Source organism: Diceros bicornis, chromosome X (assembly GCF_020826845.1).
Source record: "Diceros bicornis minor isolate mBicDic1 chromosome X, mDicBic1.mat.cur, whole genome shotgun sequence".
Taxonomy (NCBI): Eukaryota; Metazoa; Chordata; class Mammalia; order Perissodactyla; family Rhinocerotidae; genus Diceros; species Diceros bicornis.
Genome location: NC_080781.1, coordinates 72,672,575 through 72,692,248, shown reverse-complemented (window position 1 = coordinate 72,692,248; position 19,674 = coordinate 72,672,575). Strand labels below are relative to the sequence as shown.

At 35.0% G+C, this 19,674-nt stretch overlaps 1 protein-coding gene and 1 long non-coding RNA gene across 3 annotated transcripts in view; one reads left to right on the top strand and one right to left on the bottom strand.

Annotated features, from left to right (window-relative positions):
• Positions 1-1,044: 1,044 nt before the first annotated feature.
• Positions 1,045-8,399, bottom strand: LOC131400529 (uncharacterized). Its single transcript, XR_009217368.1, has 3 exons — positions 8,318-8,399; positions 4,363-4,440; positions 1,045-1,108 (listed from the first exon to the last, which is right to left on the bottom strand). It is a non-coding gene; the product is annotated as an uncharacterized LOC131400529 (long non-coding RNA).
• Positions 8,400-8,681: 282 nt separating this feature from the next.
• LOC131401181 (charged multivesicular body protein 1B2) overlaps positions 8,682-19,674 on the top strand; it is a 33,213-nt gene continuing 22,220 nt past the window's right edge. For both annotated transcript variants that reach the window (XM_058536250.1, XM_058536249.1), the window contains exon 1: positions 8,682-8,785. In XM_058536250.1, coding sequence (XP_058392233.1) covers positions 8,770-8,785 — 16 coding nt within the window. In that variant the 5' untranslated portion in view covers positions 8,682-8,769. The remainder of the gene's footprint in view (positions 8,786-19,674) is intronic.

Genomic DNA, 19,674 nt, shown 5'->3' with positions numbered 1-19,674 from the left:
TATTAAGTCCAAAGTGAAAAAAAAGATGATGTAACTATAGGTAGTACAGTAAAAGCTCTAATGATTTATGTTTTCCTATGTGTAAAATAGTTTAATGATGCCATAAATGTCAACCAATAAACAAAGGACAACTGATTTTTCAGTCTGATTCATCTGGTTCTGAAACCCATAAAACTATTTTAATATCATACAGCTCTGAATTATCTTTTAAAGATTGCCATCTTTAATTTCTTCTACTTAGAGTTAACTAGAGAAATGTTCCTAAGATATTTTCCTTAATATGCTTATTTGATTGGTAGTGTTTTCAGTCAGTGAATATATGCCATGTAATAAACAAGAAATACATTACTTAATTATATAAAAACTAGAGTTTCATAGTCTCCCAGTTAGGATTTAAAGGAGAGTTATTGACTAACCAACACAGGCATACCCCCGGAGTAGAAAAAGGTATTAATCCTTACCCCTGTGTCTTCGATCTTATCAGTCACCCTATCTGGAATTACTTTCCTTTTCCCCTGGGCTTATCATTCTGGGTCTAAAGTATAGAAATCTGGGTTGAGCTTGCAATTCCTTGGTCAAGTATGATTTCAAAGTATCCAAAAGGGTTGTACTGAGGATGAATATGAGAATTAGTAATGAAAAAAATAGAGAAAGACTAATAAGAAAGGAGAAAAGAATACTAATAGAGAAATACTACTGGTTTCTACAAAAGAAAGAAGAAATGTAAAAGAATAATATAATGAAGAATGTGCTTGCAAATTTATGTCCATAATCTTTTTTTCCTTAATCTATCCAAAGTTGAGCAACTGTTTATTAAATCCATACTTTATTTATTAATATAATTGTCAAAGGCAATTTTTAAGACAATCCTTTCTACCCTGTTCATAAATACATCTTAAATGACGGGTTATCTGAAGGTTGAAATAAAAATGAAAGGCTTAATCACACCAACCTGATGTATCGTCTTTAATAAGTTATATAACCCCTCTTTTTTCCTCCAATTTATAAATTTGTGTCCCTCTAAACTTTATAGCTTACCTCCAGTTAGTGAAATTTCAGTTAGATAGACGTGAAATATTGGATGATTTCGTTTTACAAGGAATTAAATCTGAAAAAAAGAAATAGAAGTTTATTAATTTTTGTGTAGTCTGAATCATTACCTAGTTCTGATTAAGCTTCGGCTTAGGATCTGACTTAGAAATGGGTTAGTTGAATTAAGTTGCCATAGAAATTCACTGTTTTGTTCTTAGGCAACTGAGACACACAAGGTCTAGAATAATTTGTGAAATAAAATTTTAAGCCTTTTTGGCCAAATATGGAATTTGAGACGTGTTGTAGTCAAAGTGGTTATCTCAATGAAAAATTCAATGATAAAAAGTCTGATAAATATCATTTGAATAAGTTGCTGCCAAGAGTGCCCACAGGATTGGCTTCTCATAGTTATACAACATTTTTCATAAATTATTATTTTTTCTATACATTCTTTTCAAAATTTATCTTTTAATCGACTGCCTCTTTTATTCTAGTTTTATAGTGGATCAAGTGATATATAAGTATATTTCCTTCTATATCTTCACATGCATTAGTCAATACTCATTTTAGGAAATAATTATATACACTGAAATGTTAACTTTCAGTATATCTCAGCTACAATGGACCAGCCATGGTCTTTAAAATTGTGAGATTCAGAGAGGACGAAAGCATATGACAAGCCCTCTAGACCATAGCTATGCAAATCAAATAGGCAATTAACCTGATATACTTACATTTTATAGACTTTTGCCTGATACATTGATCTTGTCCTGTAGATAGTCTTTCTTTCTGACTGAATCAGAGTATAATAAAAGCCCTTCTGGATCAGACCCATAGTCCATCCAGCTCAGTACTCTGTTTCTGATAATGTCAGCTGTGCAGTGCTGAGCACACAATAGGCAATCAATATTTCATTGAACTGTTCTTGAAATAAGCAGGCATGTCTGACTTCTAAGTCAACAATCCCAAGTGAAAATCAGCTCTTCCACAAAATACATGCAAATTTAACTCCTTTTAGAATCTTCATTTTCAGTATATAAAACCTTTTAACATATAAAATAGTACCTCCTTTATCTTAAAATAGCTATTTCTACCCTATGTGCCAATAATTCCACTTCCAGTATACACCTTAGAGAACTCTTGCAAATGTGTACAGCGAAACCCAGTGAGTCACTGCAGCATTACTTGTAATTGAAAAAAAAAATGAAAGCAACCTATAAATGTCCGTCAAGAAGGGAATGGATAAATAAAATGTGCCATATTTATATGATGGATTATTAAATAAACAAATGTAAATACATCAACATGGGTAGATCTCAAAAAAAAATGTTGAGTAAAAAGTATGGAACATTGAAGAAAATTTAAAGGAGCAGAAATTAATGAAATAGAAAGCAAACATCAATAGAAAAGACCAGCCAAGCTAAAAGTTGGTCCCTAGAAAACCAAGAAATTTCTTAAATCCATGGTGAGACTGATCTAGGAAAAAAAGAAGGAAAAAAAAGTATGGCACCTAGATATATACTAAGTGTAATATTTATGTAAATTTAAAAACACATACAAAATATTGTATATTATCCATGAATGTATATTTATGTATGGAAAAGAATACACAGTACCTCATGAAAGCAGTTATATCCAGGAGGGAGAGCAGAGAATAAGACTAGTGAGTGTGGTCAAAGGAGACTTCAGCTTCATCTACTGTTTTATTTATTTTATTTTAAAAAGGACTTGAAAAAATGTAACTACATATTAACTGTTGTAAATATTTGGAGAAGGTGGAAACATGGATGTTTAATATATTATTATATCTATTTTCTACATTTTAAAAATTTCTCATAAAAATAAAATTTCTTATAAAACTACAAAAAGAATCATGTAATATTGAGAGAATATGCTATTAAACATATTAAAAACAAAAAACAATGAATACCTCCTTCTAACATTGAGTAGGCTGAGTCATAGGAAGATCACCTACTCTTAGTTACTCAAGATTCTAGGAACAAAATTCATATTTACTTTACCCATATACTCCATGATAGTGTAAACTGATTCAATCAACATTTACCCATGCTTTCTATACAGAAGAATATAAAACAGTCTATTCTGATCAAAGCCCTTCTAGCACTTGTTATAACTGTCTTTCTCTGGCCCCTCTCTTGACGTTAATTTTTTCTTAAGAAATGGTGAATAGAAATAACTAAATTTTTCCAAGCACTAAGGTACCATGCTTTTATATCAGTATGGTTTTCTCTTTTGTTTCAAATATCTTTCTTGATGATGTTTACCTCTTTGTTGAGGGTTTTTTAGCTGCAGAGGACATTACTTAGCTACCATTTCTGAGAGCCACTATTTTAAGTATTTATTCAGAATAATCTCATTTAATCCCTACAATAAACATAAGAAATAAATATTATCTCTGTTTTTGCAAAGGAGGAAATCGAAACACAAAGAGGTTAAATAACTTGTCCAAGATAATCAGCTATTAAGTATGAGAACCAGAAATTCAAATCCAGTTCTAAATGACTCCAAATGCCCTGCTCTTTCCACTGCCTCCAAAGTGAAAAATTCTACAATGACTTCAAAAATTCCTTTCCTTGATCCTAACTTTACCAATTTTAGTAAAGTGATTCAAAATCTAGAGATGTTATTGTTGTTTTGCTCTTGCTATGGTTATGCCTAAAAAAAGAGTAAGCTGAAAGATGTTTTTGTTGCTATTGTTGTTGTGTCTGTTGGTTTAATATAAAGGTAGTGCTAGATGATCCTAGAGCTAGAGCAGTGGTTCTTAACTGGAGGTGATTTTATCCTCCAGAGGATATTTCGCAATCTCTGGAGACATTTTTGGTTGTCACAACTTGGGAGGGTAAAGCTACTGATATCTAGGGGGTAGAAACAAGAGATATTGCTAAATATCCTACAAGGTACAGGACAGCCTCCCAAAACAAATAATTGAGCAGCCCAAAATGTCTATAGTGCTGGTTGAGAAACCCTGATCTAGAGGCAAGCATTGTGGACCACAATATAGCTGATTTTGAAAAAAATAATATTCAAAAGTCATTGAATGTGTGTACTAAAATATAGAGGATTCGACAAATTTACAAAGCATGCTAACTCTGTTCTAACCAATTACCAGATAAAGTTCTAAAACCATGGGAATGGCTTTGACAGAATTTTGACTTGAGATTCCAGAATCGATCTAGGAGAAAGAGTGGTATGAAAATAATAGTAAATAAAAGCAGTATGGAACTAAGGGTGTAGGATCTGTGCCCAGTAAAATGGCATACAGGAGTACAGCATAGTAGTCTTTCAAGACTTAGTGATTTTGTTTTTTACCTTGCCTTCACTTGCTCTTCTGAAAAAAATCTCTTATTTTTGCTCTTTCTTCTCTAAGGAATTTTCTCCAAACAGCTCCTGGACAGTAAAACAATAAAGAAAAGGTTTATTAAAAATGAGTTTCTCTATGAGCACTTATACCTATATTAAAGAATTTCTGTATCACACAACTCTCAAAACTAATTTGGAATCATCCTGAAGTGGGAAAGTATCTCTAATAATAGCAAATTCTTAAATGAGTCCTCCTTACTCTGCTATATGCATTCAAAAGTACTGGATTAGATGGGGCTGGCCCAGTGGCATAGTGGTTAAGTTTGTGCACTCCGCTTTGGCAGCCCAGGGTTCAGGGGTTCGGATCCTAGGCGCGGACCTACACACTGCTCATCAAGCCATGCTTTGGCAGCATCTGACATGCAAAATAGAAGACTGGCACAGATGTTAGCTCAGGGACAATCTTCCTCAAGCAAAAAGAGGAATATTGGCAACAGATATTAGCTCAGGGCCAATCTTCCTCACCAAAAAAAAAAAGTACTGGATTAGAAATCAGAGTCCTGAATTGAATACAGACTCCATTTGCTCAAAACTTGTTTGGGCAAATCATATAATGTCTCTGAGCTTTGTTTTTTTTTCCTTTTTTTTAATTGGTAAAAAGAAGATTATAATACCTGCCCAGGTTGCCTCACATTACTTTAAGCATCAAATGAAATGATGTATAAAAAGCATTTTGTAAACTATGAAGTTCCAACCAAATTGAGCTATGTTAGCCAATATAAGATTTATATTACTCTATATTAGAATATTCATTTCCATTATACAAATTGAGGCAAAATATAGACTTCTGGGCCCCACTCCAAACTTATTCTTTCTATAGAAGTGAGGTCCAGCCATCTGTATTTTTAACAAGGACACCAAAGTTGGAGAAATACTATATAATACTGTACCATTCTCATTTCTGATGTACTCCGTTCTTTCTACTTCAATGGAAATTTAACTGTCATGTACCATTTAAATTTCTAATCATCTTAAAATCATTTGGTAAAAGACAAAAATGTGTTGTCACAAAACAACTGAAATTAAATTTTAAAAATCAGGTAATTTAGATTTCAACTGCAATTGTTTTATAAGTGTTTTTAACTTTAAAAATCAAAGCTTGCTCTTTGTAACACAGTGGATTGCAAAATATTTAGAGACCTAAGAATGATTAATCATAAAAATAACTTAATTTCCTGGGGGTATTATTATAATTTACCACATTAGCTTTATTCATGTCAAATTTTACCATATTCAATAGCTGCTGAGTTAACTTAAGAGACTGTATTGGTTCTTTACATCTCAATTATCCAAGTGAAAATTCACAGATCTTTTAAAACACATCTTTCTATGTAAACATAAGTGAAATTTATCATATCTGAGTTTCTCAATATGTGACTGATGTTGCTTCAGTTAAACCTTCATATTTAGAGTTAACTAAGTCCCAAAAGAACAACTTGGGAGGTACTATACCTATCATCGTCATCATTATAGTCTTGTTCTAAGGGTGAAAGGAGAAAAAGATTGTTGCCTATTTAGGTGAGACAGGGTAGGAGGCATTACTGAATTTGGTAGAGTGGAATAACAAAGCCAAGATCCAAGATAACTCCCCAAAATAAGAAATATGAATAAATACAATAAACAATGAATGAATAATTGTGACTAGAATAAGAGAGTAAAATTACATTTTTAAAGATTACATCTGGCTTTAAAAAGGTTAACCTTAATCATCACTATGATAAAATAAGCATTTCCAGATTTCATCCTAATGTGTTTAGCAGACTAAAATAAGTTATTGATCTTAACTGTTTAATCAGAATATGTGTTAATATAACACTAATATATTCTTAGAGGCTATATTAGCCTGGAAACAACCCAAATATCCATCATCAGAAGAATAGACAAATAAATTATGATATATTCATACAGTGGAATACTCTGCAGCAGTGAAAATAAATGAACTATGGTTACGTGCAATAACAAAAAAGGGAACATTATGATGAGTTACAAAAGCAAGTCAAAGAAGAAAAAGAAGCATGATTTCATTTACACAAAGTTCAAAAACATGCAACACTAAATAACATATTATTTATGGATACAAATATTATGGTAAAACTATAAAGAAAAACAGAGGAATTATATATAAATTTGAGACAGCAGTTGCCTCTAAAAAGGGAAGGAAAGGAACGTGATTAGGAAAGGTGTACACAAGAAATTTAAAGGAAATGGTAATTTTCTTTTCTTAAATTGGGTGATAGGTCACAGGTGTTTGCTGCATTGCTTTTGTTTATTCGTTACTCATGTTTTATAAATATTATTTTATAGGTATTCAATATTTAATAAAAACAAAATTTGATGTCTTTCCTTTTTATACTCGCTCTGTAAAAAAAAACAGGTTTATGATTTTAACAGATTTCAATTCCTTGCTTTCAACAGCAGCAGTAATAATTGAACATACATATACTTTAAACAGTTCTATACTGTGTCTAAGATAAAAAAAAATTCTAAATCTAACTTTAAGAAATAAGATATCCAAGAAAAAATATGAGAGCAATTTTTGGAGTCGAAATTAGCTCAGAATTCATAAAAATAAAATCAACTTAAACTTTTAAATAGTTAGTAAATCAAAGATACAGGCTATGTCTTTTTTTCACTTAAGATGGACATCAGTAGTAAAATTTCCTAACAAAAAAAATCTTCAGATCTCAATTTTACTAAAACTCTGATCCTATCCTAAGGATCTCCCTCTTAAGAAGTTCTACAACATGCAAAAACATTTTAAAAACACTTTTTAAAAAAGGCTTATTCTTATAGATCACCTACATATAACTAAAAAATCTTTACATAAAACTTGGAAATGCTTAAGCTTTAGTGGATTGTTCTGGTCTACATGTAGATTTATTGAAAGAGCTGTGTAAATACATATTAAGCACCTAGGGAAGAACTTTTTTTAAAAATATTTTTTACCTTTATACCAAAAAAAAAATTCTCAAATAGTGAAATACAGTTGTTTATCTAGCATGGAAAGTGAGGAAACGATGAAATCTGCCAAGTTTTATCTATCTCTATAATAGTAAACCCTGCATCTCAAATATATATAGAGAGTAAGATCAAAAAATAAAAATAACCTTTACACAGCTTCATCTGTGAAAGTGGTCTCCAGATTGTACTTTACCAGCATCTTATATTCAAAAAGGTTGGTTTTTCCAGCATGGAGGGTGTATAATTAGGTAACAGTCTGAAGCCTACCAATCATCATTAACACAAAAGAGTAAAACAATAGCTTTTAGAACCCTTTTGGTTCAAAACGAAACAATCCTAAAGATAAAAGAAGCTTAGCCAATTATACACTCATTTCCATCACATACTGAAATTTTAAAGATGAGAACAATTTTAAAGCCAAACTTATAAAATTCCTCAGAGAATAATTATTCTATTTTTTTTTCCAAAAGTAATATCTCTTAGCTCTTCCTTGGAATTTCCAAGAGTTTTGAATCGAAATTCAGCGACACCAACGCCAAAGATCTCCTCCCTTCCCATAAATCTAGAGATGGTATCTAATAAATTACCTTTGGATATTTTAATAAGTCACAAATAAAACGCCAACCAATATTTAGTATTTCGATTAACCTCACCGCCCATTTTAGAGAGATTTCGTAGTAATTTTCGTATTTTACACCATATATTGTAAACAATTATAATAACCTATTTATTACGAATATATATTTCACAGCAACTTCGCCTGTTACACCTAGGGTTATTTTTTTTTGTCCTCCCCTTTTAACCTAAAACTTTACGGATCATGATCCTTTTTAAAATTTCAACCGAACCTCACAATTCAAAATTACCAACCCCGCTAACCCCTTACGCCCTTATTTCATAAGATTATAATTTTTTTAAAAAAAGTACTTTAAAAGCCCTATACCTTTTTCCTTCATCCGTAAGACTTTTAAGCTCTGAGAACAGAAGTGAGGGGTCAAGGATAGGGTGAAATCTGAGGGAAAAGGTGGGGCGGGAGGTTCGGAGTACGACAAAAGTAAAAACCAGGTTAGTTGGGTGACGAGAACCGTTAGGCGCTGGGTTACACTAGGGTGCACGCGAAGGACTCGAGGGGGAGGGGCGTAACCTCCTACCCTCGAACCCCCTAACGCCCCCAAGCGACTGCAGCACTCCCTAACCGACTCTCGGAGCGGCAGCCATTTTGGCGTTGCCCCAGCCACGCCCCTTGGGCGCAGATGGCTCCACCCCCCGGCAGGCCGTGTGCAGAAACAGGAAGTGGGATTGCAAACCTAGGAGCTGGGCGGTACTTTGAGTGCCTTCCAATCAAACCTGTGCTGCTGCCTCTGGCTGTCTGCCGCTGAGAAAAGTCGTGGGACCATGTCGACTATGGAGAGTATCCTTTCCGGTCTGAAAAGCTGCTGCTACGGCTTAGAGAAGGGGGGAAGAGCAGGGACTGGGGCCCCTGGGAGGCGCCTGGTGGTGGTGACCTTTTAGGTTTAGTTGTGGAGGGGTAAGGGCGCTGACGCCGATTGGTAGGCGCCGGCAGCTTGTTTTGTTTTGTTTGTTGTTGTTTTTCTGGTAGCCGCCGCCATCCTAGAATCAGGGGACGTGAGACTGCGTTGGCAAGAGTCAGAGTCGTGGCGGAACTGGTTTGAGCAAGATTCTTGAGCGCGAACCTCACCTCGTTGAGAACTACTGTCACCTGTCCTTTCAGTGAATTTTTCCACTTCTTAGAAATAGAGGGGGAGTGGTTCGGAAACAGAGACGGCAGGAGTTCGCTAGAGATTTGGGGCGGAGGTATAGGTTTTGAATGCAGTACAAGGTCAAATAGCTTTTGTGGAACTTCTTCCTTTTTCTGAATGAAGGTGACTGGTAATGAGGTAAAATGCTTAATACCATCCCTCCAAACTAAGTTGAGTGCTTGCTTGTTGATAATCAGATTTAGCACGTAAGGAAACTCATATAGTTCTCTAAAGCTATAAAAATTCATCAATTGCACCTGTGTTCCCACTTAAGCAATGAGATCGGGGTTAGGAACCAAGCTGTGTGAAGCCCTGAATTGAGTGATGAAATTGCTTTTCACAACTGAAATAGCGTCGCAGGATTTCCATGTCGCTGTAATTCCTCCTTCTTCCAGGAGTTGGCATTACAAAAAATAGAGTGGCTTGGTATCTTGCCATTGAATAAAACTTGGCAAAATGACAAAATGTGGGTAATGGTGATTGTTTGATAGCTCGTGTTAAAGCTCTTTTGCCTTCATTAGTTTGTAAGTCTGAAACATGGAAAGACATTTGGTGAGAGGATTAAATTATACAAGCCATACTGGTAATATTGAAACATATCCTGTGCTGAACTGGCCAAGATAAACCAAGAATAAATTGTGAACCCTTGAGGAAGTGCAAAAATAGGTCATTTCATGAACAGAGTGGATGACTGAAAGGCCCAGTTATCACTACAGTTTAAAGGATATGTTTTATGGAAGTGTAGTTGTGTTAGATGATTTTTTTTTAAAGCAGCATCATAAAGGAAAGAGCACTGGATTGTGAGTCAGAAGATCAGTTGCTAATCCCAGTTCTGTCACTTAAGAAACATGTGAATGAGGACAACTCATATAGCCTCTGTCATGCAACGTTTACTGATCTGTAAACATACTAACCTGCCAACCTTATAAAGCTGTTCTGAAGATAAAATAAAATGGAAGGGCTTACTAAATTGTAAAGTTTTGAACATGCTGTTAAGTATTCAGAAATTTTAGTACAAATTGCTCTCTCTTTCCCCAGAACTTTTGAAAGGATTTGAATAGCTCTAAAATTGCTTTTGTTTCCTACTCTAATAGTGCAAGTTATTTTTCCTCTACCTAAGCCTACCCTATGTGATTTCCAGTATCAAGATAATTGGTTACTAATTTCCTTTCAGTGAAAAGTATGTATGCCTGACTATACTTAAAATTAATGGTACTGTTATCAATAGTTTAATACCTAACAAAAATGAACTGTTAGCTACCCTTCAGTCTATCAGAGGAAGTGAGGAGGTTTAACTTGATTCATACCATTCGGCAGTGATCACTTCTCCTGGTTCCTTTTTGTAGAATCCAGACCTTTTCCTTGGAGCATAGAGGAGCAGAATGGCATATGGACTCAGACCTGTCCTACATTAAAAAAAATAACTTGAACTGAAACTTGAGTAACATTTGTCACCTGTATAAAATGCAAAAATGTCATTGTTACAGTATATAAGAAGATGAAATGTGCTAAAAGTTGAATTAGCATGGCAGTTGTGACTTCTGTCTTTGGACAGTTAAACACACTGAATTTATCATGGTGGATTAGATCAAATCTCAGTTCAAAAAACTCGATGGAATCACCAAATTTATTTGTTGTAACATGTTAATATAGGTGTTTACAAGTATAGAATTATTAGTAATATATGTGCAATATTAACACAGTGTGTTTCAGGAGTAGTATTTGATTATAGGAATGAAACAGTAGAAGAGAAATAACTAAGGGATGCTCCTCGATTCCATGCTCTTTTTTTTTTTTTTTTTTTTGCTTCTCTGTTTCTACCCTTCTTTTGGCATTTTGTTGTTTTTGACTTAGCTCAAGCATACTTCATTTCCAGGAAGCTTTCCATGTCATATTCCTAATCTCCTAACCCACCATCCCCAATAAACCTAGATATCTGAGAGTGCCAGTTCCTACTCTGTGCTCCTTTCCTCATTTATTTTCCCCTCCATTTTAGCCTTTTTTTCACTATTGTAATCATATGTTTACTTATCTATCTCTTACATTAGACTGTGAGTTCCTTGTGGATGGGTTCCTTATCTTTCATCTTTGAATCCTCATTTCCTTGCATAGCACTCAGCGCATAGTGGACACAAAATGGCAAATGACTTTCTATTAAGAATTAATTATTAACATATATTGAATCTGAGTCTCTAGTATGGGCTGAGCAATGCACCTAAGCTGTCGATACAGAGGGTTATAAGACCCATTCCCAAGTTGGAGTAACTTTTGATATAATTGAGCCAGTACACACATGGGTGGGGATAAATACGTAGCAATATTTAGGTAGAGAAAGGTAGAGAAGTACAGTTGTGCACCACATAATGATATTTCAGTCAACAGCAGATCGCATATACAGTGATGATCCCATAAGATTAGTACCATATAGCCTAGGTGTGTAGTAGGCCATACCATCTAGGTTTGTGTAGGTACTGTAGGGGAGGAAGAAATTTTTCTCTACCCTTCTAGGTTCTTCTGGCTGCTCTAAGAATTAAAATGACATGAGACAGATTAACAGGAGAAAAACAAACAAAAGTTTAATAATGTGTATACATAGGAGAAACCCAGGAAAACCAAGTAGCTTACCAAAGTGGCCGAAGCCCTCACCTTAAATGCCATCCTCAGCTAAAGACAAAAGAGGATGTTGGGGATGGGGAGAGTCAGGGACTTCAAAGGGAAGGAAGACAATTCACAGGTGGGTGAAAAGAAACAAATGTTTGGAAAACAAGTGTTTGGCCACAGGGAAATAGAAGAACACAGAGGGGAGCCCAACAAACAAGCCTTTCTGGGTTCCTCCCTGTCTATCACCTAGTTCGTGTTATGCTAAAATGATAGCTCACTTCCTGAGACAGGTTTTTTATCTGAATTCTTTTAGGCGGGTAAGAAAAACTTTTGAGTCTTTGGTTTCTTTTTTTTTTTTTTTTGTGAGGAAGATGGGCCCTGAGCTAACATCTGCCAATCCTCCTCTTTTTTGCTGAGGAAGACTGTCCCTGGGCTAACATCCATGCCCATCCTCCTCCACTTTATATGGGATGCCGCCACAGCATGGCTTGACAAGCGGTGCGTCGGTGCGTGCCCGGGATCCGAACCAGCGAACCCCGGGCCACCGCAGCGGAGCGTGCACTTAACCACTTGCGCCACCCCGCCGGCCCCGAGTCTTTTGTTTCTTAAAAATACTCATCCTAAAATAAACCTCATGTTAAACAGACACATTTTAGGGTGGCAAATTTTATTCATCTTTAGTACACTCTATGATATTTGCACAATGACAAAATTGCCCAACACCACATTTTTCAGAACGTGTCCCCCTTCTTAAACGATGCATGACTGTAACGAAATAGATAATAGGTACTGTAGACATTCTGAGAGTAGAGAAAGGGATGTTGTGAACTGAATTGGTTTCATTATCTCCTTTTGTAGTCACTCAGACAGATGAGACTGTGTTATAGGCAAAGATTGCCAGCTACCTTAGAAATGTCTGTTTGCCATTTATGAATGGCTTTATATCCTAAAGCAGAACTAATTACATATCAGAGTCTGAGGTTTTGCTAGTGTTCACAAATGCATTGTGATTTTTGTTTACCAATTAATAATATTTCAAATGTGCTTTTTAAATATCATTACCTGGCCTTAGACTTATAATTTATGGCCTGCCTAGCTAGTAGAATATGGTGTCTTACAAGAAGTGTTGCATGTAAAGATTACTTATGGTTCATCATTTGATACAATTTGAGGACCAGTTCTGAGCAATTCACTATGAAAGTTAAAATGCAAAGAGGAAAATAAGATTCGATCTGGATTTGAGTTCCTTCTTGTTCTTTTATTCAGCAATTACTCCACAATTATAGATCTCTAGGCTTCAGTTTTCACATCTGTAACGTGAGGGATGTTGACAAGTAATTTCTAACGTTCCTTTCAATTCTGATGATTTCCCTGTGTTTATGTGATCCCAGACTACCTCCCAGAAATACACAAGGGATGATCAAGATGCTGGGAGCTGAAAAAGGGGAAAGTTGGATGCATAATGCCACTCCTTCTTATCAAATGTATGAATAAACAATCTATCGTATTGGTACCACTGCTTTATTCTGGGGCATGCACGTGCTAGTGGAACATTTTTATTTCCTCCTTCTTACCTCCATTTTCAACCTCTACTTCTCTGTGCCCAAAAGATTGCATAATCCTACTGTTGTCACTTGGAATCAAATAGCTTTCTGCCCTACTATGTTTGGACTTTGACTTGGTGTTGCTACACCACTTCAGAGAGGCAGTCAGAACATGCGATTTCTACTATGAAATTCTGCTAGTAAGCTGACTAATAATTTTTCTTAGGAAACAGATTGAAATCTTAAAGCAAGGCTTCCTTCTGTATGCATAATGAATGTGTTGAGCCCTGATTCTAATTTAAATTTCAAAGCAGTAATCTATTAAGACATAGTTGATTTCTGTCTTGCCTATCAGCAGTGTAATTGCAAATAAATTAAATCACACAGAATGTTTTAAAGAGACAGTGGGACTTTTTATTCCCTGACTAACCATATTGCCCAATTAAGATAGGTGACTTGCGGCCGGCTCCGTGGCTTAGCGGTTAAGTGCACGCGCTCCGCTACTGGCGGCCCGGGTTCAGATCCCGGGCGCGCGCCGACGCACCGCTTCTCCGGCCGTGCTGAGGCCGTGTCCCACATACAGCAACTAGTAGGATGTGCAACTATGACATACAACTATCTACTGGGGTTTTGGGGGAAAAAAAAAAGGAGGAGGATTGGCAATAGATGTTAGCTCAAAGCCAGTCTTCCTCAGCAAAAAGAGGAGGATTAGCATGGATGTTAGCTCAGGGCTGATCTTCCTCAAAAAAAAAAAAAATAGGTGACTTAGCAAAGTCATGAAGTGGTAATGACAATTTATTGAACACCTACTATGTGCCAAACTTCGTGTTGGGGTTTTTGTATATATTATCTCAAACCCTCAAAACAGCAGTGGAAGACGGGTGGTAGTATCCTCATTTTGTAGAAGAAGTAATTAAAGCTGAGAAAGCCACAGAGCCTGTAAGTACAGGGTAAAGGATCTGGGCTGGGCTCCATAGTCTCTGTTGTGTTCACTTTTCCACAGTGCCTCCAGAACTTACAGCTCAATTTAGTTATGTTTGATGGAGTCCTAGGGTTATGCAGAGCTACTTTTTCTGTATATTGACATTTCACTTGAGATTTTGTGCTAACAAGAGTTTGAAAACCATGAATCTACAGTCACCTTAGGGAAAGCCTAAAGAGTCTCTTGAAGACAAGTCTGGTTCATAGATATTTCCTATTAAAAGGTACATCTATATGATGTAATGTTTTAATTTTAATTTTCTAGAATTGGAAGATGGGGAATTGATACTTTATGAAAATTTCAGATAATGAAATGTTCAGATGATTCTTTGATTTCCTTATTTATCAATCCCGAGGGCCAAGTGAGTGAGTTTTTTTTTCACTTTTGCATAGATTTTGGCAGGAGGAGGGAAACCTATTGCCATTAATGGAGATCTTTGAGACCAGTTTCTCCGAATCAGTGTTACTGTTTATGTTAGCCAATAAGCAAGCATTGTGGTGTGTGCTGACCTCACAGGAATTAAGAGAAAGGTGATAGGGAGGAGGAAAGAAGGGTATACTAGGCAAAGGAACTGTATGTAAAGACAGAGTCCAATAACTGGTGGAGGCCAACATCCCTGAAGCACAAGGTGCTGGAGCCTGGGATTACCCAACACCTAGTTTAGGGCCTTATGCATCATTCTATACGTGTTAATAAGTATTACTGTTCAGTCTTTCTAAAGTTTTAGTCCGTCAAACACAAAGTATTTCAGCCATTGTCTTTTCAGGGGGCAAAGCAAAACAAATGCTGTCTTAATAGCAACCACCTTGCCACTTTGAATTTATGATTAGTCAATGAAAGAGGTTATTCTGCCAGTGTTATTTTTCCAAATAGAAAAATACTCCAGGGATTTATAGCCAACTGAAATATCTAAAATATTACACAGTGTATCAGTTCTGTTAGCTCAATTTAGTAGTTGAATTGATGTCATTATTTTCCACACCAACAATTTCCCCACTTCAATATAGTAGCTACTTATAGTAGCATACACAGAGGGTGATTATTTGACTAGCAGACAACTGAATTTAAGAATTTCATACTCGAGTTGTAGAAAGTACCCAATAGTTAGAGGCAAGTTTTTAAACCCAGGGATGTTTTGATTTCTGGCCTAGAACAAAAGATTCATCATCAGAGAAACACTGGTGTTACAGGTTGCCTGGGCTACATAGACACATGAATATATTTGACAGTGCTGGTAGTCTAAGATGGGTAGACTGTGGATTCATGTGCTTATTTGTACTAAAACTATTGGTAATCTTGTCTGTCTGCCATATTCTAGTTTAAGGTTGAGGTCAGGGAATTCATCTCCTTATTCATTTCTGAACGTATATAACTATTTGGAATAGAGACTGGTAAAAATTCACATGCCCTTAATGTACATCTAGCCTTATGATAGTTAACATTTCTTAAATTGAAAAGCACTTGTAGAGTGTGTATGTATGCACATGCATTTTCTGCTTCTATGGGACTGAATTATTAACTCTGAATTTATTAAAACAAGTGTAATAATAGGGCTGTAGTTACCAGAACTGGTAGTAATTATGATTTAATCAATAGTCTCATGCTTTATTTCACTCATTGTTGCATTGTATTAATTACTTTTCATAGTTAAAATATTCCTCTTGGCAGCTAAAAGTAAATTACTTTTTAAAGTATTTGAGTTACTTTAAAATTTAATTTATAAATACTCAAGAGTATAAAGTTTTATACTGTTTACTAAGCCCCATCTCCTTTCAAAGAGAAAATATTCCTGACACAAACTTATAAATAATTTTATTATGCAGGAAAGTAACTGTTTGCATAGAGCTCCTTTCCAAAAAGAAACATTAGAAAAATGCCTTATTCCTCATTCTTAGGTACTTTTATACTTTTAAGGTGTGAACATTTTAAACAATAACCATTCCATATAATGAGTGGTTGAGAAAATTGCCATACACAGGGAAACAGGTTTTGTTTTGAGTTGCCATTTTTTTAATATTCAAATCAGAATTCAGACTTCTCTAAATTTTAGAAAGGCAATAAGGCACATATGCCATATATTGCATTATATCTTGGTGGCTTGGGGCAGCACCTCATAATCACATGCATTAATATTTCTACACTGAAACATGTGAACATTAAATGGGATAAATTAAAGACTGTATGTAACTTGTTAGTTGAGATCAGGTTTTGTCGTCAAATTTGTTCTGGTCAGGTCATGTTTTGCTAACAAATGTTATATATAACTTTCAGTTTTCAGAACTTTTTGGATTTTGGAATTATGGATAAGAGATCATAGATCTATATGTATATTTATATGCAACAGAAACATTCTAATATGTATGTGTATCATAAGAATCAAATACAGATCCATAACATTTTATCATGTTGCTTATGATAGCAATAGAAACATTCCAATATTTCACTTGTCCTGTGGAAGAGGATACTAAATCAGTGGTTTCTAAACCAAACTGTGCATAAAAATCACCTGGTGAGATTTTTTATAAACTACATATTTCTGAAACCCATGCCAGATCTACCAAACTGAAAATTCCAGAGATTTGGGTCCAGAACTCTGTATTTTTTAAGAGCTTTATTGGTAATTGTGATACTGCTGGTCTGTGATGAGGTTTCAAGATCAAGTCAAAATGAGAAAAATAAAAAGGGACAATGTGAAAAGTATTTTTCAAAGCTAAATGTGTTCAATTTTAAAAGCTGTCCTTTATTCTGAGACTCTCCTTCCTACATTTTTGGTGTCGATATATTCTTTCTTTTAATTATACCAGTCCATGAAATTAAAAAAAATTGGGATCTGCTGTCACATTAGTTTTGTAACTCTTAGCAACAGATCCCTTTTTTTCTGAATGAAATCTTATGTGGAATCCTAACATATAACGAATAGACAGCATTGTGTTAGTATAAACTTACTTATAAGCTTAAATGTGTAATTGAGTCCTCTTGCCCAACATCAGTGGTGCTTTTTCCCCCAATATATCATGTACCACTGCAAAACACTTTTCTACTAGTATTTATTCACTTAAAGCTGTTGAGAAATTCTGTTAAGCACTGCACTAGGCTGATAATATAAGGATGATTAGGACTCATCCTTATTCTCCGGGTGTCCATAGTCTAGTTGAAGAATCAGACATGTAAACAAAGAGTTATAATGAAGTGAAGAAAAGAACGTGATATATAAAGTAACATGGGAATACAGAGTAAGTAGCTACTGATACTATAAACTTAAAATTAGTGTTTCTACAGAGTATACTTCAAGTTTAGGAACAGAATATATGAAAACAGTCTTGGACAGAAGCTATTTTATATTAAATTTAAAGCACAAACAGGTTCAAGTTATCCAAGTTATACTATTACTACACATTCCTAACAGCATTGTCCATATACTAGTATTATTTAATACATTTTTGGGTTTTTTTCTTTTAATTTTTGAACAACCCTCCTTTTTAAAAGTTCAAAGATACCATCTCATGGAACCAGGACTATAAACTCTTAAATTAATCTAACTTTTTATTTGAAATGACTTTTTAAAATCATGTAACTTTAATCCCCACCCCTGAAAACACAAAAAGGAATAAAATACCAGTTACCTACCACTGGGCTTAAGAAATAAAACATTATCAACTCGTGTCCCTTCTTCATCCACCAAACGTAACCACTCTAAAAGTTCATATTTATCATTTCTGTGTATTTCTTCATATTTTACCACATGTACATTCTTAAGATATAGTTATATCTTGCATATTTTCCAATTTTATATGTGTGATGTCATATTGCCATTTTCATTTTCATTCAAGGTGATGTTTGGGATTCATTCATTATGTCATTTTCATTTTCATTTCTATGTAGTTTTTCATTGTAGAAATATCCCACAATTTACCCATTCTGTTAGTGATGAACATTTAGCTTGTTTACATTTTTTTCTGTAACGACAAACAATACTGCTATGATCATTCTTTTACAGGTATTCCTCATTTTATTGTGCTTTGCTTTATTTCACTTTGCAGATACTGCATTTTTTTTTTGAGGTAACATTGGTTTATAACATTGTATAAATTTCCGGCCTATAGCATTATAATTTGCCTTTTGTATAGACTACATCGTGTTCCCCACCAAGAATCTAGTTGCCGTCTGTCACTGTACAAATGTGCCTCTTTACCCTTTTCGCCCCACTCCCTTCCCCTTTGGTAATCGCCAATCTGTTCTCTGTATATAGGTGTTTGTTTATCTACCACATATGAGTGAAATCATATGGTATTTGTCTGTATATAATACACACACACACCCCCCACATCTTCTTTATCCATTTATCTGTGGATGGGCACTTAGGTTGTTTCCATATCTTGGCTTTTGTGAATAATGCTGCAATTAACATGGAGGTTTGTATATCTTTTCAAATTAGTGTTTTTGTGTTCTTTGGATAAATACCAAAAAATGGAAAGGCTGCATCATATGTCAGTTCTATTTTTAATTTTTTGAAGAATCTCCATACTGTTTTCCATAGTGGCTGCACCAATTTACATTTCCACTAGCAGTATATGAGGGTTCTCTTTTCTCCACATCCTCTCCGACACTTGTTGTTTCTTGACTTTTAAATAATAGCCATTCTGATGGGCGTGAGGTGATAGCTCATTGTGGTTTTGATTTGCATTTCCCTATTAGGGATGTTGGATATCTTTTCATGCCCCTGTGGCCATCTGTATATCTTCTTTGGAAAAAGGTCTGTTCAGATCTTTTGCCCATTTTTTTTATTGCATTGTTTTTTTGTTGTTGGATTTTATGAGTTCTCTATATATTTTGGATATTAACCCCTTATTGGATATATGATGTGTAAATATCTTCTCCCAGTCAGTAGGTTGTCATTTTGTTGATGGTTTCCTTTGCTGTACAGAAGCTTTTTAGTTTTATGTAGTCCCCCATTTGTTTATTTTTGCTTTTGTTTCCCTTGTCTCAGGAGACACGGTATTCAAAAAGATACTGCCACAACTGATACCAAAGACTGTACTGCCTATGTTTTCTTCTGGGAGTTTTATGATTTCAGGTCTCACATTTAAGTCTTTAATCTATTTAGACTGAATTTTTGTGTATGGTGTAAGATAGCAGTATACTTTCATTCTTTTGCATGTGGCTGTCCAGTTTTCCCAACACTATTTATTTGAAGAGACTTTCCTTTCTCCATTGTATGTTCTTGGCTCCTTTGTCGAAAATTAACAGTAAATGTGTGGGATTATTGCTGGGCTCTTGATTCTATTCCATTGATCTGTGTGTCTGTTTTTCTGCCAGTACTATGCTGTTTTGATTACTATAGGTTTGTAGTATGTTTTAAAATCAGGGAATGTGATACCTCCAGCTTTGTTCTTTTTTCTCAGGATTGCTTTGG